We start from the raw sequence: 21,125 nt of genomic DNA, 5'->3' as shown, positions 1-21,125 counted from the left end.
TTCTGAACTGGTTACTTGTTTGTTTGCATAATGTTTTGTGCACGTTCCAGTCATGTGCACCGCTCTGATGGAGGTGTGTTTGGTATTGTATGAGATGTTTTGGGGCCGGCGGCTCTGGAAGACACTGGCTAGTCTTTCCAAGCCTGTCTTCATTATCTTTGAGCAGCCAGCAGGTTGGAAAGTCAGACGGGCCAAGTCCAGTAAATAAAAGGACATCTCACTGAATAGAGCTCATTGTTGGGAGAAAGAAGCAACCCGATTGATGCTTGCTCCATCGCTTTCTCCCTCCCTTTAAGACAGAAGAGGAGGCGGAGAGAGCTCTGTTAACCTATCTGTGTGGCCATGGGACAGAGAAAAGCTTGGACCAAACAAAGGTTCCTTTTCTGAGCTACTGTGACAAGGGGATGGATGGCAGATAATGCTTTATTGCTTTGTTTTCCTGGTAATGCACTTTTTCTGTGTGTGTTTTAGCATGCTGCTTGCTATAAGACGTGAGAGGTCCTGTGCTAATGCTAGCATGCACATCAGTGATACTGTACATAAGTTTTAGCATGCTGCTTGCTTGTGCCATTTTCTTCCTGTGTATCTGACCCGTGGCCCCTGATTACCAGGATCTGATACCAGTTACATAACCTTCCCCTACACCTGCACTGCACCTCTCCATGTGGCCTGCAGGTCTGTTGATGTGGTTAGTGGTAGTGTTATTGTGGTCAGTGGTAGTGTTATTATGGTTAGTGGTAGTATTATTGTGGTCAGTGGTAGTGTTATTGTAGTCAGTAGTAGTGTTATTGTGGTAGTGTTATTGTGGTTAGTGGTAGTTATTGTGATCAGTGGTAGTGTTATTGTGGTCAGTGGTAGTGTTATTGTGGTCAGTGGTAGCGTTATTGTCGTCACTGGTAGTGTTATTGTCGTCACTGGTAGTGTTATTGTCGTCACTGGTAGTGTTATTGTCGTCACTGGTAGTGTTATTGTGGTCAGTGGTAGTGTTATTGTCGTCACTGGTAGTGTTATTGTCGTCACTGGTAGTGTTATTGTGATCAGTGGTAGTGTTATTGTGATCAGTAGTAGTATTATTGTGGTCAGTGGTAGTGTTATTGTCATCACTGGTAGTGTTATTGTTGTCACTGGTAGTGTTATTGTCGTCACTGGTAGTGTTATTGTGGTCAGTGGTAGTGTTATTGTCGTCACTGGTAGTGTTATTGTGGTCAGTGGTAGTGTTATTGTCGTCACTGGTAGTGTTATTGTGGTTAGTGGTAGTGTTATTGTGATCAGTGGTAGTGTTATTGTGGTCAGTGGTAGTGTTATTGTGATCAGTGGTAGTGTTATTGTGATCAGTAGTAGTATTATTGTGGTTAGTGGTAGTGTTATTTTGGTCAGTGGTAGTGTTATTGTGGTCAGTGAGTTATTGTAGTCAGCATGTTATTGTGGTCAGTGGTAGTGTTTGGGAGGTATACAGTTCTGTTCGTGTGCTAGGTGTCTGGGTCTGTATGGTATGCAGTTCTGTCTGTGAGGTATGTCTCTGGGCCGCTGGGGCCCCAGCATTAGTGCTGACAGGCAAACTGCAGGACAGAGACTAAACTGCCTCCCCAGGCCCCTCTTTGTGACCACACTCAGTTTGGACCCAGTGGTGCTGAGTCATAGTCAGTGATTCAGCCTGCCTGTCTGCTCCAGTTAAGCTCCCAGCACACACACAGACACACACATACATTGGGCACCAGCGGGGACTGGACCTCTGCAGCCACAACTGGCATATTATGACTTCACAACTGAACCTTCCACCACTAACAACTACATACAACGTCCTATAATACGTGAGAGGTCCTGTGCTAATGCTAGCATGCACATCAGTGATACTGTACATCAGTGATTAGTACACTGCATGCTGTGTGTGGGCGTAGTCTGTGAGTGTGAGGTGAGATGAGACCCATGGGCCATTGGGACTGCCGTTCCCCCGGGTTCTGCTGTTATCAATGGGCTCTTTGTTGGCAAAGAGGGGCAGAGAGGATGGGGTCCCGGGTCCCTGAGCTCCATGTGAGGACTGAGATTAAGTAATGGGACGTGGGGATTTATACGTGATTGAGCTGACTGGGGGCCCATATCATTGAGTTGATGGGGCGCACTTGATCTAGTGGAGTAGGAGGGGGCTGCTGTGTGAGTTTTGTTATGGGTGGGGGATGAGGTGTATCCAACTGAATGTTCAGAATTTGGGGTGTGCTCATTTGCATAGAGAGTAGGCTGGGAGTGCAAGGGGGTCTGGGGTAGGGTAGCTCACATAGGAGAGAGGGGAAAGGGGTTGAAACCGGCAGTAACAGAAAGGGTCTAAAAGGCCTGAATGGTGAGGTGGGGTGTGCCGTGTGTGCAGGCAAACAGAGCTGGAGTCCCTGTGGTTCTGGAGGGAGATCAGTCCGGAGGAACAGCATTAAGATTCTGCTCTGCTCCCAGGCAAGGCGCCTTTTCTTCTGCTCCTTGCAAATGAGACGGGCTCCTCCTCATGTCGCCCCACATGAATCAGATGGTTTGTTGGCCTTCCACTGGCTCTGAGAGGAGAGAGGGGGAAGAGAGAGGGAGAAAGAGGGAGAGGTCTGGGGCCACCCTCCATCCCTCCTACCCATCTCTCTCTCTTTTTCTCTCTCTCTCTCTTTCTCTCTCTTTCTCTCTCTCTCTCTCTCTCTCTCTCTTTCTCTCTCTTTCTCTCTCTTTCTCTCTCTCTCTCTCTCTCTCTCTCTCTCTCTCACTCTCTCACTCTCTCTCTCTTGTCTCTCTTGTCTCTTTCCTTCTCTCGCTCTCTCTTTCTGAAGGTTTCTCATCTGACAGATATTGCCTAAGTGACCAGATCTGAGGCAACCACAATGACTGTCTCAGAAATCCAGGGGGCGATACAATTAGTTTCACCTTAATGATGAGACCACGTTGTTAATCCTGCTAGATGGAAGCTTTTAAAACAACACATCCAGACAGATTTACAGTGGACCCGCTCAGTTAGCCTCTATCAACAGGGACCAATTGGAATTCTACTCACTCTGTTGTATTCTGTATTTACAGTCTTCCAGTCATACTGGTTCCCACTGGCTGCACATTTCTTTTAACAGAGTGTGTTGGTAACAAAGAGGGTTTCTATGGTCTGGGATGTGGGTTTTACTACCTGTTGCAGGGCCAGAGTTGGTTGGAGGGGAGAGGGAGAACAGAGGCGAGTAGGATGGAAAATAGCCTAGGATCTTGCTGGTATAGCAGCTTGAGAGATCGTAGACCTGGTTGTTTGAGCATGTTAGGATCATATTTGCTGCTCATTGCTGAATGTTGATCTGGGCAGCATTACTGTCTAATAGCTCTGGATCCCAGACTCAAATAAAATAAAATCAAATGTTATTTGTCACATGCGCCGAATACAACCGGTGTAGACCTTACCGTGAAATACTTACTTAAGCCCTTAACCAACAATGCAGTTTTAAGAAAATAGAGTTAAGGAAATATTTGCTAAATAAACTAAAGTAAAACATATTAAAAATTAAAAAGTAACACAATAAAATAACAATAATGAGGCTAAATATAGGGGGTACCTGTACCGAGTCAATGTACGGGGGTACAGGTTAGTCGAGGTAATTTGTACATGTAGGTAGGGGTAAAGTGACTATGCATAGATAATAAACAGCGAGTAGCAGCAGTTTAAAAACAAAGGGGGGGGGCGGGTCAATGCAAATAGTCTGGGTGGCCAGTTGATTAATTGTTCGTTGGTCTTAGGCTTGGGGATAGAAGCTGTTAAGGAGCCTTTTGGACCTAGACTTGGCGCTCCGGTACCGCTTGCCATGCGGTAGCAGAGAGTCTATGACTTGGGTGACTGGAGTCTTTGACAATTTTTTGAGCCTTCCTCTGACACCGCCTAGTATATAGGTCCTGGATGGCAGGAAGCTTGGCCCCAGTGATGTACTGGGATGTACGCACTACCCTCTGTAGCGCCTTACGGTCAGATGCCGAGCAGTTGCCATACCAGGCGGTGATGCAACCGGTCAGGATGCTCTCGATGGTGCAGCTGCAGAACTTTTTGAGGATCTGGGGACCCATGCCAAATCTTTTCAGTCTCCTGAGGGGGAAAAGGCGTTCTTGGTGCATTTGGACCATGAATGTTTTTTGGTGATGTGGACACCAAGGAACTCTCGACCCGCTCCACTACAGCCCCGTCGATGTACATGGGGGCGTGTTCGGCCCTCCTTTTTCTGTAGTCCACGATCATCTCCTTTGTCTTGCTCACATTGAGGGAGAGGTTGTTGTCCTGGCACCACACTGCCAGGTCTCTGACCTCCTCCCTATAGGCTGTCTCATCGTTGTCGGTGATCAGGCCTACCACTGTTGTGTCGTCAGCAAACTTACAGGAGGGGACTAAGCACACACCCTGAGGGGCCCCCGTGTTGAGGATCAGCGTGGCAGATTTACATTTACATTTACGTCATTTAGCAGACGCTCTTATCCAGAGCGACTTACAAATTGGTGCATTCACCTTATAGCCAGTGGGATAACCACTTTACAAGTTTTTTTTTTTTTTTTTGGTGGGGTAAGGGGGGGTTAGAAGGATTACTTTATCCTATCCCAGGTGTTCCTTAAAGAGGTGGGGTTTCAAATGTCTCCGGAAGGTGGTGAGTGACTCCGCTGTCCTGGCGTCATGAGGGAGCTTGTTCCACCATTGGGGTGCCAGAGCAGCGAACAGTTTTGACTGGGCTGAGCGGGAACTGTGCTTCAGCAGAGGTAGGGGAGCCAGCAGGCCAGAGGTGGATGAACGCAATGCCCTCGTTTGGGTGTAGGGACTGATCAGAGCCTGAAGGTACGGAGGTGCCGTTCCCCTCACAGCTCCGTAGGCAAGCACCATGGTCTTGCAGCAGATGCGAGCTTCAACTGGAAGCCAGTGTAGTGTGCGGAGGAGCGGGATGACGTGAGAGAACTTGGGAAGGTTGAACACCAGACGGGCTGCGGCATTCTGGATGAGTTGTAGGGGTTTAATGGCACAGGCAGGGAGCCCAGCCAACAGCGAGTTGCAGTAATCCAGACGGGAGATGACAAGTGCCTGGATTAGGACTTGTGCCGCTTCCTGTGTAAGGCAGGGTCGTACTCTCCGAATGTTGTAGAGCATGAACCTACAGGATCGGGTCACCGCCTTGATGTTAGCGGAGAACGACAGGGTGTTGTCCAGGGTCACGCCAAGGCTCTTCGCACTCTGGGAGGAGGACACAACGGAGTTGTCAACCGTGATGGCGAGATCATGGAACGGGCAGTCCTTCCCCGGGAGGAAGAGCAGCTCCGTCTTGCCAAGGTTCAGCTTGAGGTGGTGATCCGTCATCCATACTGATATGTCTGCCAGACATGCAGAGATGCGATTCGCCACCTGGTTATCAGAAGGGGGAAAGGAGAAGATTAGTTGTGTGTCGTCTGCGTAGCAATGATAGGAGAGGCCATGTGAGGATATGACAGAGCCAAGTGACTTGGTGTATAGCGAGAATAGGAGAGGGCCTAGAACTGAGCCCTGGGGGACACCAGTGGTGAGAGCACGTGGTGCGGAGACAGCTTCTCGCCACGCCACTTGGTAGGAGCGACCGGTCAGGTAGGACGCAATCCAAGAGTGAGCCGCGCTGGAGATGCCCAGCTCGGAGAGGGTGGAGGGGAGGATCTGATGGTTCACAGTATCAAAGGCAGCAGACAGGTCTAGAAGGACAAGAGCAGAGGAGAGAGAGTTAGCTTTAGCAGTGCGGAGAGCCTCTGTGACACAGAGAAGAGCAGTCTCAGTTGAATGACCAGTCTTGAAACCTGACTGGTTTGGATCAAGAAGGTCATTCTGAGAGAGATAGCAAGAGAGTTGGCTAAAGACGGCACGCTCAATAGTTTTGGAGAGAAAAGAAAGAAGGGATACTGGTCTGTAGTTGTTGACATCAGAGGGATCGAGTGTTGGTTTTTTGAGAAGGGGTGCAACTCTCGCTCTCTTGAAGACGGAAGGGACATAGCCAGCGGTCAAGGATGAGTTGATCAGCGAGGTGAGGTAAGGGGAGAAGGTCACCGGAGATGGTCTGGAGAAGAGAGGAGGGGATAGGGTCAAGCGGGCAGGTTGTTGGGCGGCCGGCCGTCACAAGTCGCAAGATTTTATCTGGAGAGAGAGGGGAGAAAGAAGTCAAAGCATAGGGTAGGGCAGTGTGAGCAGGACCAGCAGTGTCATTTGACTTAACAAACGAGGATCGGATGTCGTCAACCTTCTTTTCAAAATGGTTGACGAAGTCATCCACAGAGAGGGAGGAGGGGGGGAGGATTCAGCAGGGAGGAGAAGGTGGCAAAGAGCTTCCTAGGGTTAGAGGCAGATGCTTGGAATTTAGAGTGGTAGAAAGTGGCCTTAGCAGCAGAAACAGATGAAGAAAATGTAAAGAGGAGGGAGTGAAAAGATGCCAGGTCCGCAGGGGAGTCTAGTTTTCCTCCATTTCCGCTCGGCTGCCCGGAGCCCTGTTCTGTGAGCTCGCAATGAGTCATCAAGCCACGGAGCTGGAGGGGGAGGACCGAGCCGGCCGGGAGGATAGGGGACATAGAGAGTCAAAGGATGCAGAAAGGGAGGAGAGGAGGGTTGAGGAGGCAGAATCAGGAGATTGGAGGGAGAAGGATTGAGCAGAGGGAAGAGATGATAGGATGGAAGAGGAGAGAGTAGCGGGAGAGAGAGAGCGAAGGTTGCGACGGCGCATTACCATCTGAGTAGGGGCAGAGTGAGTAGTGTTGGAGGAGAGCGAGAGAGAAAAGGATACAAAGTAGTGGTCGGAGACATGGAGGGGAGTTGCAGTGAGATTAGTAGAAGAACAGCATCTAGTAAAGACTACAGATGTGTTGTTGCCTACACTTACCACCTGGGGGCGGCAGTCAGGAAGTCCAGGATCCAGTTGCAGAGGGAGGTGTTTAGTCCCAGGGTCCTTAGCTTAAATGCTGAGCTTTGTGGGCACTATGGTGTTGAATGCTGAGTTGTAGTCAATGAACAGCATTCTCACATAGGTGTTCCTTTTGTCCAGGTGGGAAAGGGCAGTGTGGAGTGCGATTGAGATTGCGTCATCTGTGGATCTGTTGACTCCTCATTAATCCTCAGTCTCGTGTTTATATGAGGCTTCATCCCATCCCAGAGTCACATCCCTATTAGATGAGAGTCAACAAGAGTTCAACATAAGTGTTTTGAAGTAACTGGCCCTGGGGTTGCCATGGCAATGGATGGAAATTGATTCGTAACGGACTGGCTGCTGGTTAGTCGGGTTCAGACTAGGTTTCATGTCCCATCCCCCCATTCTACAACCATCCATCTGCTGGAGTCCTGTGACAGTTCCAACTATCTAATAACTCACAGACAATCTCACTCTCTGGTAGCCTAGCGGTTAAGAGTGTTGGACTAGTAACTGAAAGGTCGCTGGTTTGAATCTCAGAGCAAGCAAGGTTGAAAAATTATCCCCTTGAGTAAGGCAGTTAATCCCCAACAACTACTCCTGGGCAGTGATTATGTCGATTAAGGCAGCCCCTGCACCTCTCTGATTCAGAGGGATTATGTTAAATGCAAAATACACATTTCAGTTGTACAACTGACTAGGTTTTCCCCTTTATAGTAACCTAATACTTACTTTGCCATAGCTATTGTTGTTTGGATGGGTACTTTACCCAGAACTCGTTGGGCTTTTTGACCATGCCCAACACAGACTTCTTTCTCCAGGTCCAATTGCCCTCTTTTTGGGCTAAGCAGTCATTACGTCTGATTGAATCAGCTGCCATCACTTACAATAGGGCTTTATGAGCTGTGACTTGTAGAAGAGGGAGTGGTGTTATTGTTGTAAAGAGGCTGCAATCCAACTGGCTGCCTCTGGTCTTACTCTGATGCATAGCTTCCTTTATAGTTGATCACAGTTAATAATGGTAGTGATCGTGATCGATTAATAATGTGTGCGTGTTATGTTGCCATGCTCCTGTGTGTGCCTGTGTGTCTGTCCAAAGAGAAGCACTCCAACCCACTGATAGATGTGGCCTATAGGTCTTATGCATCCATCTGTAGCCTGTCAGTGACATCATGGTCAGAAACACTAGGGGGGACAAAGAGGTGGAGATGTATAGCTGCTACTGTTCAGCCCTGAGGCCCCAAAGTTGCTCCTATTGGCTAGCGCACTGTAATGGTGTCACTTGTTGACTGTTTAGTACACTGGCATTCATTATGTATCCATGACTACAAGGACAAACAGTTGGTGGATTTTCAATACTTATTCTCATAAGGTCAGCTGTTGAATAAGAATTAATCTAATAATGCATTTAGTTATTATAACGTTATTTTGTTTCTACTCCCCTCTGTTTTCTCTCCTACTTTTGTCTTCAGTATCTCACAATAGTTTGGAGATACTGTGGTCAATGTAGCTCTCCAATAATTGATTAACTGTTCTTGACTTCTATTTGATGTACCTAGATAAGACAAGAGAGAGAGACAAACCTAACTAACTTGCTCTTTTCTTAGTGTGTTATGTAATTGTACCCATTTCCATTTTGACTTAGACAAGGAGAAGACAAAAGAGGAGCAGAGGAACAGAGATGGGTGTGAGACGCTCCTAGACGGTGCTGCTGTCACACACAGAGTGGCGGGGGGCCAGTCAGAGTAATACCAATAAATCCGGAGGGCTTAGTGGGATATTTTGGACGCCAAGCGAGACGGAGTGCCACACAAGAACACAGCTACTATCTGACCCTCTCTCTGTCCCAGTTTTCTCTGTCCCTCTCTTTTTCTGACACTATTAGTCACCAACTAACAGGGACGGGGGATGGAGTAAAAGAGATCTCATTCCTTCACCTCCCTGCTTTTCTTCTTCCCTTTCAATCACACTCTGTCCCCATCTGTGTCTGTGTGACTGAGCATGTGTGGGAGGCAGGTTTGATTTGGTGGCCAAGCTCTGTCTCACCAAATCCTATTCAAACAAGTACGAGGGAGAGAGAGAGAGAGAGGCCAGGAGACATTTGCAGCTGAGTGGACGAGCACAAACAATCCCTGGCACACAGCTTTTGAGTATCACATAAACCACCCTCCTCTCTCTCTCTCTATCTCTCTCTCTCTCTCTCTCTCTCTCTCTCTCTCTCGCTCTCTCTCTCTCTCTCACTGACGCTCTCATCCTCTCTCTCTCTCTCTCTCTCTCTCTCTCTCTATCTCTCACTCTCTCTCTCTCTGTCGGTCCCTCTCTCTGTCCCATTCAGTGACCGGACCGTCCCCCCCGCCCCTCTCTGTGTACTCTCTCTCGGGATGGGGGGGTATCTATCCCTATAAAAGGCATGTGTGTGCCCTGACGGCTTCATTCCCTGCCATGGAGAGTCAGAGAGTCCTGTCGTCTTACAGGAAGCATTTCGGGCACCAGGGGGCCGGCAGCGTGGGTGGGGGCTTGCGGCTCAGCAGCCTCTCCTCCAGCCGCCTCTCCCTCCATGGGAGCCCCCGCCACATGACCCACTCCAGCACCATTTCCCGCCTCTCCCTGGGGTCAGCTGGAGGGGCCCTGCTCCTGGGGACCCCTGGGAACCGGCTGGACTTCTCGGCTGACTCACTCCTCAAGGCCCAGTATCGGGAGACACGCACCAACGAGAAGGTGGAGATGATGGGTCTGAACGACCGCTTCGCCAGCTTTATAGAGAAGGTGCGCTTCCTGGAGCAGCAAAACACGGTGCTGGTGACGGAGCTGAACCAACTTAGGGGGAAGGAGCCCAGCCGTCTCGGGGACATCTTCCAGGAGGAACTGAGGGAGCTGCGCAGGCAGGTGGACGGACTCAGCGCTGGGAAGGCCCGGCTGGAGATAGAGAGGGACAACATGGCTGCTGACGTGGCCACGCTCAAACAGAGGTGAGAATGAGGCAGTCTCATTTCCATCACTAGACTTTGGCACTGATCAGTCTACTTTGTTTTAGTATTTTGGTGTTCTAATTGATATTGTGGTGTTCTAATTGCTTCAGCAGTCTGTCCACTTAACTGTTTATTCGTAATTTGATTTTGTGGAATCCTAGTGTATGGCATGTGGCTTGTTAATTTTGAATTGGAATCTTTGCTACAGTCTAAAAGCAACAAGTGGATAGTTGCCATAACACAATTCAGTATACCTGAATATCCTGTTACATGATAAAATTGCTCAGTAGATGCTTTGGTTTGTTAGTTATTGAAAACACTGTGGTCTGAGAAGGCTCTACTCATGGGTGTCCCTCTTTATAAACTTGATCCAGACCAGACCCCTACAGCCAGTCAATGAGTGTGGTGGAATGGAGGAAACAAAATAGTGCTGATTTCCACAAAGAGACCAGGGAGCCAGGCAGATGTTCTGTTGTTGCCTGCTCCCCCTTTATACTCATTCATAAAATACATGCTTATTAATGCTGTTTATTGGTTTATTGCTTAAGTGGCATAGTTTATAGTTATGAGGTTATAGTTTATGTTTTCACAGGGTGTTTTTTTGTTGATGCAAAGGGCAAAGGGAACATCTAAGTGTGTAATGTTTTCAGAGCCTGTGTATACTATGGACCAGAGACATGTGTGAGAGTCACTGCTCTCTGATTACAGTTCTTTTCAATTGCTTTGGTGCAGTATGTGATATATTTTCACAACACTTAGTACAAAACTCAAAACAGATCATCAAAAAGGCAGTTATTTCAAAACTCTAAGCACATTTTCAATTAACTAAGTACAACATAAAATCATAGTCACTTTTTCACCAAACTTAATCAGTGTTTCATCTGTAAATACATGTTTCACATTCACAATGTAATACATGTTCATATAAAGTAATTGCTTTTCACAATGCAATGCTCACTTTACTTTTGATTGTCTTCTCATTTGTTAAAATAAATCTTACTATTACTTAATCCGACTGCTCTTAATTGTTAATCACTTAACCGTTTGGTAAACCTATAGATTTTTTACCGTTTTTTCTACTACAGTTTTAGAGAACTACATAATGAAAATGTATGTTTGTAAAGTATAAACATATAAAGTATGATATATACTGTAATGTACTATTATGATGATGAAGCATTTATAAGCATTTTATAAGCATTTCACTGCACAAATCAAATCAAATCAAATTGTTTTGACAACAACAGGTGTAGATTAACAGTGAAATGCTTACGGGCCCTTCCCTACAATGCAGAGAGAAAGAGTGAAGTGGCACTATGAGGAAGATAACTTGGCTATATACAGTGGGGAGAACAAGTATTTGATACACTGCCGATTTTGCAGGTTTTCCTCCTTACAAAGCATGTAGAGGTCTGTAATTTTTATCATAGGTACACTTCAACTGTGAGAGACGGAATCTAAAACAAAAATCCAGAAAATCACATTGTATGATTTTTAAGTAATTCATTAGCATTTTATTGCATGACATAAGTATTTGATACATCAGAAAAGCAGAACTTAATATTTGGTACAGAAACCTTTGTTTGCAATTACAGAGATCATACGTTTCCTGTAGGTCTTGACCAGGTTTGCACACACTGCAACAGGGATTTTGGCCCACTCCTCCATACAGACCTTCTCCAGATCCTTCAGGTTTCGGGGCTGTCACTGGGCAATACAGACTTTCAGCTCCCTCCAAATATTTTATATTGGGTTCAGGTCTGGAGACTGGCTAGGCCACTCCAGGACCTTGAGATGCTTCTTACGGAGCCACTCCTTAGTTGCCCTGGCTGTATGTTTTGGGTCGTTGTCATGCTGGAAGACCCAGCCACGACCTATCTTCAATACTCTTACTGAGGGAAGGAGGTTGTTGGCCAAGATCTCGCGGTACATGGCCCCATCCATCCTCCCCTCAATACGGTGCAGTCGTCCTGTCCCCTTTGCAGAAAAGCATCCCCAAAGAATGATGTTTCCACCTCCATGCTTCACGGTTGGGATGGTGTTCTTGGGGTTGTACTCATCCTTCTTCTTCCTCCAAACACGGCGAGTGGAGTTTAGACCAAAAAGCTATATTTTTGTCTCATCAGACCACATTACCTTCTCCCATTCCTCCTCTGGATCATCCAGATGGTCATTGGCAAACTTCAGACGGGCCTGGACATGCGCTGGCTTGAGCAGGGGGACCTTGCGTGCGCTGCAGGATTTTAATCCATGACGGCGTAGTGTGTTACTAATGGTTTTCTTTGAGACTGTGGTCCCAGCTCTCTTCAGGTCATTGACCAGGTCCTGCCGTGTAGTTCTGGGCTGATCCTTCACCTTCCTCATGATCATTGATGCCCCACGAGGTGAGATCTTGCATGGAGCCCCAGACCGAGGGTGATTGACCGTCATCTTGAACTTCTTCCATTTTCTAATAATTGCGCCAACAGTTGTTGCCTTCTCACCAAGCTGCTTGCCTATTGTCCTGTAGCCCATCCCAGCCTTGTGCAGGTTTACAATTTTATCCCTGATGTCCTTACACAGCTCTCTGGTCTTGGCCGTTGTGGAGAGGTTGGAGTCTGTTTGATTGAGTGTGTGGACAGGTGTCTTTTATACAGGTAATGAGTTCAAACAGGTGCAGTTAATACAGGTAATGAGTGGAGAACAGGAGGGCTTCTTAAAGAAAAACTAACAGGTCTGTGAGAGACAGAATTCTTACTGGTTGGTAGGTGATCAAATACTTATGTCATGCAATAAAATGCAACTGAATTACTTAAAAATCATAAAATGTGATTTTCTGGTTGAAGTGTACCTATGATAAAAATGACAGACCTCTACATGCTTTGTAAGTAGGAAAACCTGCAAAATCGGCAGTGTATCAAATACTTGTTCTCCCCACTGTACATGGGGTACCAGTACCAGTACTAGTACCTGCGATAACATCTGCAAATCTGTGTACGCCACCAATACACTTTGATTTGACTATTATGATTTTACTTCACAGTAAAACATTTATAATCTGATATTGACAAGATCATAGATGTTCTCTGCCATACAATTGAAACCAGCAGTAACTACACCTTTGGTCAAATTGAATTAAGACTGAAATCAGGCTTTCTAGTCTCCTGGTTCAATTATCTTCAGTTTCAAAGAAAATTGAGTTTCAAATTTGCAGTAACTACACTATCCAAGTAAAAACCAACGCAAACAGCAGTAAGTGAAGTTACTAAGTGAAGTTACTGCGGTTTGCCTTGGTATTCTATCGGGCTCCGAGTTCAGGCCATCCCGATCATGACATACCCTCACACACATCATGAGACAGTCAAAAGTTGGATAAACACATTTAGATTGTAGATACTGCACTTTGCTTTTGCATTACCCATATAGTTGTTTAAGGTCAGACAAAGGCAGAGTACAGTATCATCATTTTAGGGGTCATAGGTCAGATAAGTGTTCATGGTTATATGCATAAAAAATGACTTAATAATAAAATAATATATCAGTGCATTATCACAACATATTTGGCTGTAGAGCAAAACAAATACTTTATAGCCATGTTTCTCAGATTCACTGTTTGCGTAGACTGCTCTTTGCCTTAGTCTGCCTCCTGTCCCTCCTCTCACCATGGGAAAACAATGGCACTATACTTTGCATAGACCTGTTCTGCCTTAAAGTGGAACTGACATTATTTTAGCAACATGAAATCTTATTAAAATCTATTCATATACACCCCCAGGAAGAATATGACACATAAAAAAGCGAGCTCTTAGATATGGTCATTTTCACATAAATTAATAGAATGTTTGGGAATGACATATAGTAAGGCATTTGTGAAAATTCTATAGCAATATAGAGTGGGAAAGCAGCAGTGTGATTGGACAATTAATAGACACTGCAGTAAATAAAACTTAATAAAAACATCTGTCTCGTCCAGGACAGGAGTCTATGCAGACTGGTGCGCCATAGCCAATCAGAGTTACAGTAGGCCTATATGAAAATAAGTAATTTGCCACATGGGCCTGCCATCATTCCCTTTGAACTGGACTGTGTGTTTACAGGCAGTAGCAACAGCACCACTTTAGACCATTAGAACGCATTAGCCAAAAGCCACAAATAACACCTGAATGGATTTCTGCAAATATGTAAATACCACAGGAGTCCTATTGTTCAAACAACCATGAAAAGGTAAGCTCTCTCCATTAGTTGCCTATGCACATCAACAACTAATGCTAGCCAGAGCGAGATGAGCTAAAATCTAATGAGGGCACATTAGATAAACCCTCTCAAACTTTTTCAGCTAGTTGGTCATCAAAATTGCACTAATAAACGATGGGGAATAGTAGTCTGCTCGCCCTTATGCAGCTTGCCTGCCAATGCATGCTTGTCCCAACCCACGTTTTGACACTTAAATGGGAATTTGTCAAATACATTTGATTGACAACTAAGATATATGCTAACTGTGGATAACAGTTGTTCAAGTTTAGCATAGCTAGCTAGCTAGCAAAGCGATTCACATTTCTTGCTAGCTAACAAAATGAGGGTAAAAAGTTGGTCACTCAGCCACTCCAATGACATGACATCCTCCCAGCAGCTAGCTAGCTAACGTTAGGCTCCGTGTTTTTAGCTTGCTAAATAAATAGCTAGCTACATTAATAGATACGCTTTCCCAGGGTGTCAAACTCAATCAGTGCATGGGACATATTGAAAAAACACAACAAATTTGCGGGCCAGACATGGCCTATTTGTTTTTACAAAAAATCGTGCAACTGTGACCCAAACAGGCCATTGTTTTTAAAATATGGCCCTTTATAATATCCACTAAGGATGCGGTATATAGTATTTTAACATATTAAAACAAAATTAGAGATAAATCATATTTGTCCAGCCTTTGCTGCTATGTTCGCAGATGTTGCTGCGACGCTAATCAAAAAGTATTTAATAACTTCAAATAACAAAAACGTTAGGTTGTTGTAACATTCAAACTCAAAACATGTTTTTCATTTTTTTGCACGGCATGGATCACCCGTGAGGTTGAATGCAGCATTGCTGTATGGTGCACTCAAAATGTATTGTAGTTGAGTAGCCAGCCTAGGCTACTGCTCAAATGTTGCTGTAATGGGCCTACATGTTTCTCCTTTGCATGGTGTTTCATTGCAGGTTTAGTTCTTTGGTTATTGTCAAGCTTTAAAAATCGAAGCCAGACTGCAACCTTTTAATAGCCTAGCTAGGACTGTGGCATGTGTCTGTATACTTTCTCTCATCTGCCAGCTGTAAACATGACACACGAAAGCAGCGGAATTGAAGTTGAATTCACTGATGCGAGCACATCATGCTATAATGTAATAAAATAGATGACTCAACTGTTGACTCATTTATACTTGCTTGTGTGTACTATGCGGCCCGCAGGCCTTTTGTTTGATACATGTGCGCTAGCCTATTAGCCACATTATGACTGACTTCTGATCATTGCCCGTGCTAGTTTGATTGTATTGACAGTCCCAGCCTACACTCGTCCCTTTTTGTTCGAAATATTGAGTCATTAAAACTGAAACAGTGCATCCGGAATGGGTGGAGGCAGCAAACAATGTACCAGGCCAGCTGTGATTTACAATCTGATAGTAATATTTTTTGGACTACCAAGACATTTATTATTATATTATACAGAACAAAAATATAAACGCAACATGTGAAGTGTTGGTCCCATGTTTCATGAGCGGAAATAAAAGATCCCAGAAATGTTCCATACACACAAAAAGCTTATTTCTCTCAAATGTTGTGCACAAATTTGTTTACATCGCTGTTAATGAGCATTTCTCCTTTGCCAAGATAATCTATCCACCTGACAGGTGTGGCATATCAAGAAGCTGATTAAACAGCATAATCATTACACAGGTGCACCTTGTGCTGGGGACAATAAAAGGCCACTCTAAAATGTGCAAATTTGTCACACAACACAATGCCACAGATGTCTCAAGTTTTGAGGGAGCTTCCAATTGGCATGCTGACTGCAGGAATGTCCACCAGAGCTGTTGCCAGATAATTGAATGTTCATTTCTCTACCATAAGCTACCTCCAACGTCATTTTAGAACATTTGGCAGTATGTCGGTCCAACCGGCCTCACAACCGCAGACCACGTGTAACCTGCGGGATCGTCTGAGACCTGCCACTCTGACAGCTGATGAAACTGAGGACTATTTCTGTCTGTAATAAAACCCTTCTGTGGGAAAAGCTAATTCTGATTGGCTGGGCCTGGCTCCCCAGTGGGTGGGCCTATGCCCTCCCAGGCCCACCCATGGCTGGGATTAATTGACTTTGTATCAATAGAGAATAGGCTGAAACTATGTTTTATCTGAGGTGCATGGATCCTCTGGGTGACCAGTGAGTGGACTTAGTGTGCACCCTAACCCTGCCTCACCTTTTATCTGTCTGTTTTCTCTTTCTCTTTCAATCAGACTGCAAGATGAGATGGTTCTTAGACAGGATGCAGAGAGCAACTTGAACACCTTTAGACAGGTGAGGTCCTTTCTCTCATAATTCGTATCAATTTCACTATTATTGACCATGTTCCTCTTTGTATGTGATCTTCACAGCCCGTCTTTTTATATGAGGAATATACACGTCACATTGACCTAAGGATTCTCTGTGTGTAGGACGTGGATGAGGCATCTCTGAACCGTGTCCAGTTGGAGAGGAAGATAGACGCGCTGCAGGATGAAATCGCCTTCCTCAAGAAGATCCACGAGGAGGTGAGCTTCAGCTTCCCCTCGTCTCTATGGCAATCTCTAGTCCTTACTGACCTCTGTTTCCATCTCTAAAGTAAATAGTGAATATTCAGAGAATGAAAGAGGTGACCTTTAACCTTTAAGACTGTGGTTGGTTCTCTATAGGAGCTGCGTGAGCTGCAGGAGCAGCTGATGGCCCAGCAGGTCCATGTGGATCTGGACGTGTCCAAGCCAGACCTGACCGCTGCTCTGAGGGACATTCGGGTCCAGTATGAGTCTGTGGCCTCCTCTAACATTCAGGAGACAGAAGAGTGGTACCGCTCCAAGGTCATATCAGAAAGCTTGGGCTATTGCACATACATGTACAAACATTACTGCACAGGCAGACACACTACCATACAGATAAACATGCATACAGCCAGGTGTTGCACAATGCACACATTGACAACACACTATAAGATACTTTTAAATTATCCTGTCTCTTCTTTTGTTGTTATGCACAGTTTGCCGACTTGACCGACGCAGCCACTCGGAATGCAGACGCCTTGCGATTGGCCAAACAGGAGGGCAACGAGTACCGCCGGCAACTCCAGGCCATGACCTGTGACATGGAGGCACTCCGTGGAACAGTGAGTCGTCCAATCAGAGCAGAGTGTGCTGTATCAACAATGAGACATGAGAAGACCATGAGTCCCATGACTCCCCTCTCCAACTGAACCATCTCTCCTCTTTCATCTCTTTCTAAACCTCTTCCCCCTTCCTTTCCTTCTCCCTCGCTTCCTCCTCTCCTGCAGAACGAGTCTCTGGAGCAGCAGCTGCGTGAGATGGAGGACCGTTTCTCCGTGGAGACGGCTGGTTACCAGGATACGGTGGGTCATCTGGAGGAGGAGATCCAGACCCTGAAGGAGGGGATGGCCAGACACCTGCAGGAGTACCAGGACCTGCTCAACGTCAAACTGGCCCTGGACATAGAGATTGCCACCTACAGGAAGCTGCTGGAGGGAGAGGAGAGCAGGTGAGGAGATTAGGGTGGAGAGGAAGGAGGGTGGTGGAGGGAGAAGAGGGTGGAGAGGAGAGGAGAGGAGGGTGGAGGTGTAGGAAGAGAGGAGGGAGGAGGGAAGGCGAGAGAGGGTGTTGGAGGGAACAAAGTGGAGAAAACAAAGTGGATCCAATGAGCTGGGTCAGGAGGAGACAGTGTGATGAAGAAAGGAAAGAAAATAGACGGTGGCTGGTAGTTACTGATACTCTCTCTTCCTCTTCCTCAGGATCACTGTTCCAATGCAGAGCTTCTCTAACCTGCAGTTCAGAGGTGAGTAAGGGTATCCCGACCCAGCCATATTAGCTTACTCTATCATGGCATTGAATAATTTACCCAAACCATATGAATGATGTGCTGATGCATAAATCTCAAGTTAGCATTCGGCTCTGACTGGATTCATGGGCATCTGAAAGCTAAAGGTCTCTCTCACCCTCTCCCTGAGTATAGAGACCAGTATGGACACTAAATTCTCTCCAGAGGCCCATGTCAAGAGGAGCATCATAGTGCGGACTGTGGAGACTAGAGACGGGGAGGTATGTAGAACATCATAGATCATTGAATGAACCCATGGGGGATTAATTGCCATATCAGATGCGTGAATGTGCTTGTATTTCCTGCTTAGCTCCTCCAGAGGGCAGCATGCTACATTGTATTATTCAATACATGCAATTTCACAAGCTTTCAGATCACTTACAGACAGTCCCTCCCTACTGTTGCATCTACAACCTAACATGCCCTGTTCCCTGTTCTCTGTGTTTCAGATCATTAAGGAGTCTACGGCTGAGAGGAAGGAGATTCCTGACAGTCCTTAAAGGACACATGGTGCTAGCTATGTCTGTCACACTGTCCCCACTCCACAGTAACGCTTGGAGGCCTTGCATGATAATGATACCCTTTCCTGACAAGGCACCTCCCTCTTCTCCAAACCTCAAAGTCAGTTGCTACCACCTCACCATCCCCTTCCTCCCCTCTTCATCATAATCACCCCCAGACCATGTTACATCATTAAATACTTAGGAGTTTTGTTGAAACTCAAAATAAATCCCTCATTGCATCTTTGTTAGCACTTTTGCCAAAAAGTATTATTTTTCTATTACTGTAACTGTAGCTTGAGTGTGCTTGTAGATAGGCTTTAGTGCTAGGACGTTTGGCCTTGCACCTTAGAAGGAAGGGTCTTGGACTACTACCCTTGGTGATTAACAGACTTCATGCTGGGAAATGTATTTTTTGTTCAGCTCATAATAGTGACAGATCAGAGTGGGAAATGTTCTCATTGTGTTTGGATAGTAGCCAGAGAGGAGGCCTTGAAATGTAGTGACTGTTATTCAGCTGGTGGCAGGGGTCATGCTGAAGTTGTGTGGTTTGAGTGGATGTGAGAAGTCAAGAGGAAAGTACAGTTGCTGGGGTTAGCAGTGGACAGGATGGGTCTCAGACAAGGAAGATGACGTGTGTTCGACAGTGCTTTTGGCAGAACTGTTGGTGAAAATAAGCTGATTTAACCCTCCTCCAGGGCCAAACACCATATCTATTTCATCCCTCCATCATACCCCCCATCAGTGTTCCATCTCCATCTCTCCATCACTCTCCTTTGTTCTCTCTGTCACTCAGTCTCTGCCCAGTCTCTGCTCCTCTCTGGATGCAGTGGCTCTAGTTCCAGTGTTTCATTGCAACATCATATTTTAACACTAGAACAGTGTCTGGGCACATCCACTTACGCACCAGGGGTGAGAGGGACAGGATGGAGGTGAGACAGGGAGTTCAGGGAAGTATTGACGAGACCCTTACCTCTGAAACCCCCTGTTCCTCCCCCAGCCCCATCTCTGGAGTGTCAGTGATTGTAGAGAGCCACAAAAGAGGGTGTTGCTGAGATAGCATGGTGGTGGTGGAGCGGGTGGTGTTACATGGTGTCTCCCTGACGACAGCCCTCTCCAAGAAGCCCTGTTGTTGTTCTTTGGAGGGTGGAGGAGAAGAGGAGGGTTGGAGGGTGGCTGTCACAACACTAACTGTTTAGCCCAGCTCTCTCCATCCGCGTAGAACCCCTGCTGACATAAACAAGCTGCCACCTACCATTCAGTACAGATGGTGCCTTTACAGACTGCTTTTCATTCTATCTGTACTAAAGACAAACCGTAACTGTCTTCCAATGTGCCTGCCTTTCTTTCACATCTCCCTTCCCTCTGCTTTGCCTTCATGTTTTCACCTGTCAGCTCTAGATACTATTTATTATCTTCTTGTCTGCATCTTACAGTAGCCACAGCTGAACCACACTGCAGTAGGTCGAAGAAAAAACTAAAAGATGTGAACATAACCTTAGTTTTGACCAACATTATGACAACCCATTAACAACAATAAAACCATGTTGTTTGATTAGTATTTGTGTCTGAATGAGTCTTTTGTGAATGACAGTTGAGTTTTTATTTGCTTTGTTTTGTCCAACACAAGCTGTTGCTTGGATTGAATGTGTACTGTTGTATGATTGTGTGGGCTCATTAAATAAAGATAGATACAGTACCTGCTCACTGATGAATGCTACCCAGGGTATTTACCTTTTTTCATGAGATTATTTTATATACCCAGCACCTGCAAGATGTTGATGTGCGTACACTATGTTAGAAACTGGTTGTGTGGGCCGCCAGACTTCAGGAGGACAGTTGGAAACTTGTTGATTGGTCATAATCAATGGAACCCACATAGTCATAATCAACATGTGTCATTTATCATAATGATAATCATCCATCCATATGTAAGCTCCTATCGGTCATTAGAGGTATGTGGGAGAGATGATGACTGGCATGGCAGACCGCTGAGATTGACAGGAGTGGTCAATGTTCATCATCATCACTACGTTGGTTGTTGTCCAGTGGCGAGGGGAATTGAGGTGGGAGGGTTCGGCACCAAGGCCTAGATTTACTGCCATCGTCACTTGTCAGTGTCATTGTCAGTGCTCTGCCCAGGCCCCTACAGAAGCACTTAGACAGTATATTCTCTCACAGACGGGGTCAGACTGTAACACTGTTTTGGATGATCAAACAACCTATCCACACTTTCAGCCCTCAAGGACCTATCACTTCACTCCCTGCCCAGAATCTATGAGTCTTCCTGTAAGGAGAATGACTCAAAGAGAGATTATATAAGTGCTCTCAGTGGCCCCACACACACAACCTCACCTTCTACACTATTCTCTGGGGCCCTTCTGACAAACAGCCAGACAGGAGTTCAAGGAGGAAACATGCATATGTGTGTATGTATGTGGGGGGCAGGTCTATAGGAGTCCCAGTCACGCAGAGGCCATCCTTTACTCATCGCACAGCTAATGTATTTCTGTGTGTGTGTGTGTGTGTGTGTGTGTATCAGTGGAGGCTGGTGGGAGGAGCTATAGGAGGACAGGTTCATTGTAATGGCTGGAATGGAATTAATGAAACGTGTCAAACGTGGTTTCCATATGTTTTATGTGTTTGATACCGTCCTATTTATTCCGTTCCAGCATTACAA

The 21,125-nt window shown here is 45.9% G+C and overlaps 1 protein-coding gene across 1 annotated transcript; it reads left to right on the top strand.

Annotated features, from left to right (window-relative positions):
* The first annotated feature begins 9,311 nt into the window (after positions 1–9,311).
* On the top strand, positions 9,312–20,006 carry LOC121568900 (glial fibrillary acidic protein). Its single transcript, XM_041879372.2, has 9 exons — positions 9,312–9,853; positions 16,325–16,385; positions 16,523–16,618; positions 16,760–16,921; positions 17,098–17,223; positions 17,389–17,609; positions 17,860–17,903; positions 18,081–18,166; positions 18,395–20,006. The coding sequence occupies exons 1-9, from the start codon at positions 9,327–9,329 to the stop codon at positions 18,443–18,445; spliced, it is 1,374 nt and encodes a 457-aa protein (XP_041735306.2). The 5' UTR covers positions 9,312–9,326; the 3' UTR covers positions 18,446–20,006.
* The last annotated feature ends 1,119 nt before the right edge of the window (positions 20,007–21,125 follow it).

This window comes from Coregonus clupeaformis, chromosome 35 (genome assembly GCF_020615455.1).
Source record: "Coregonus clupeaformis isolate EN_2021a chromosome 35, ASM2061545v1, whole genome shotgun sequence".
Taxonomy (NCBI): domain Eukaryota; kingdom Metazoa; phylum Chordata; class Actinopteri; order Salmoniformes; family Salmonidae; genus Coregonus; species Coregonus clupeaformis.
This window is presented reverse-complemented; position numbering and strand designations above follow the sequence as displayed.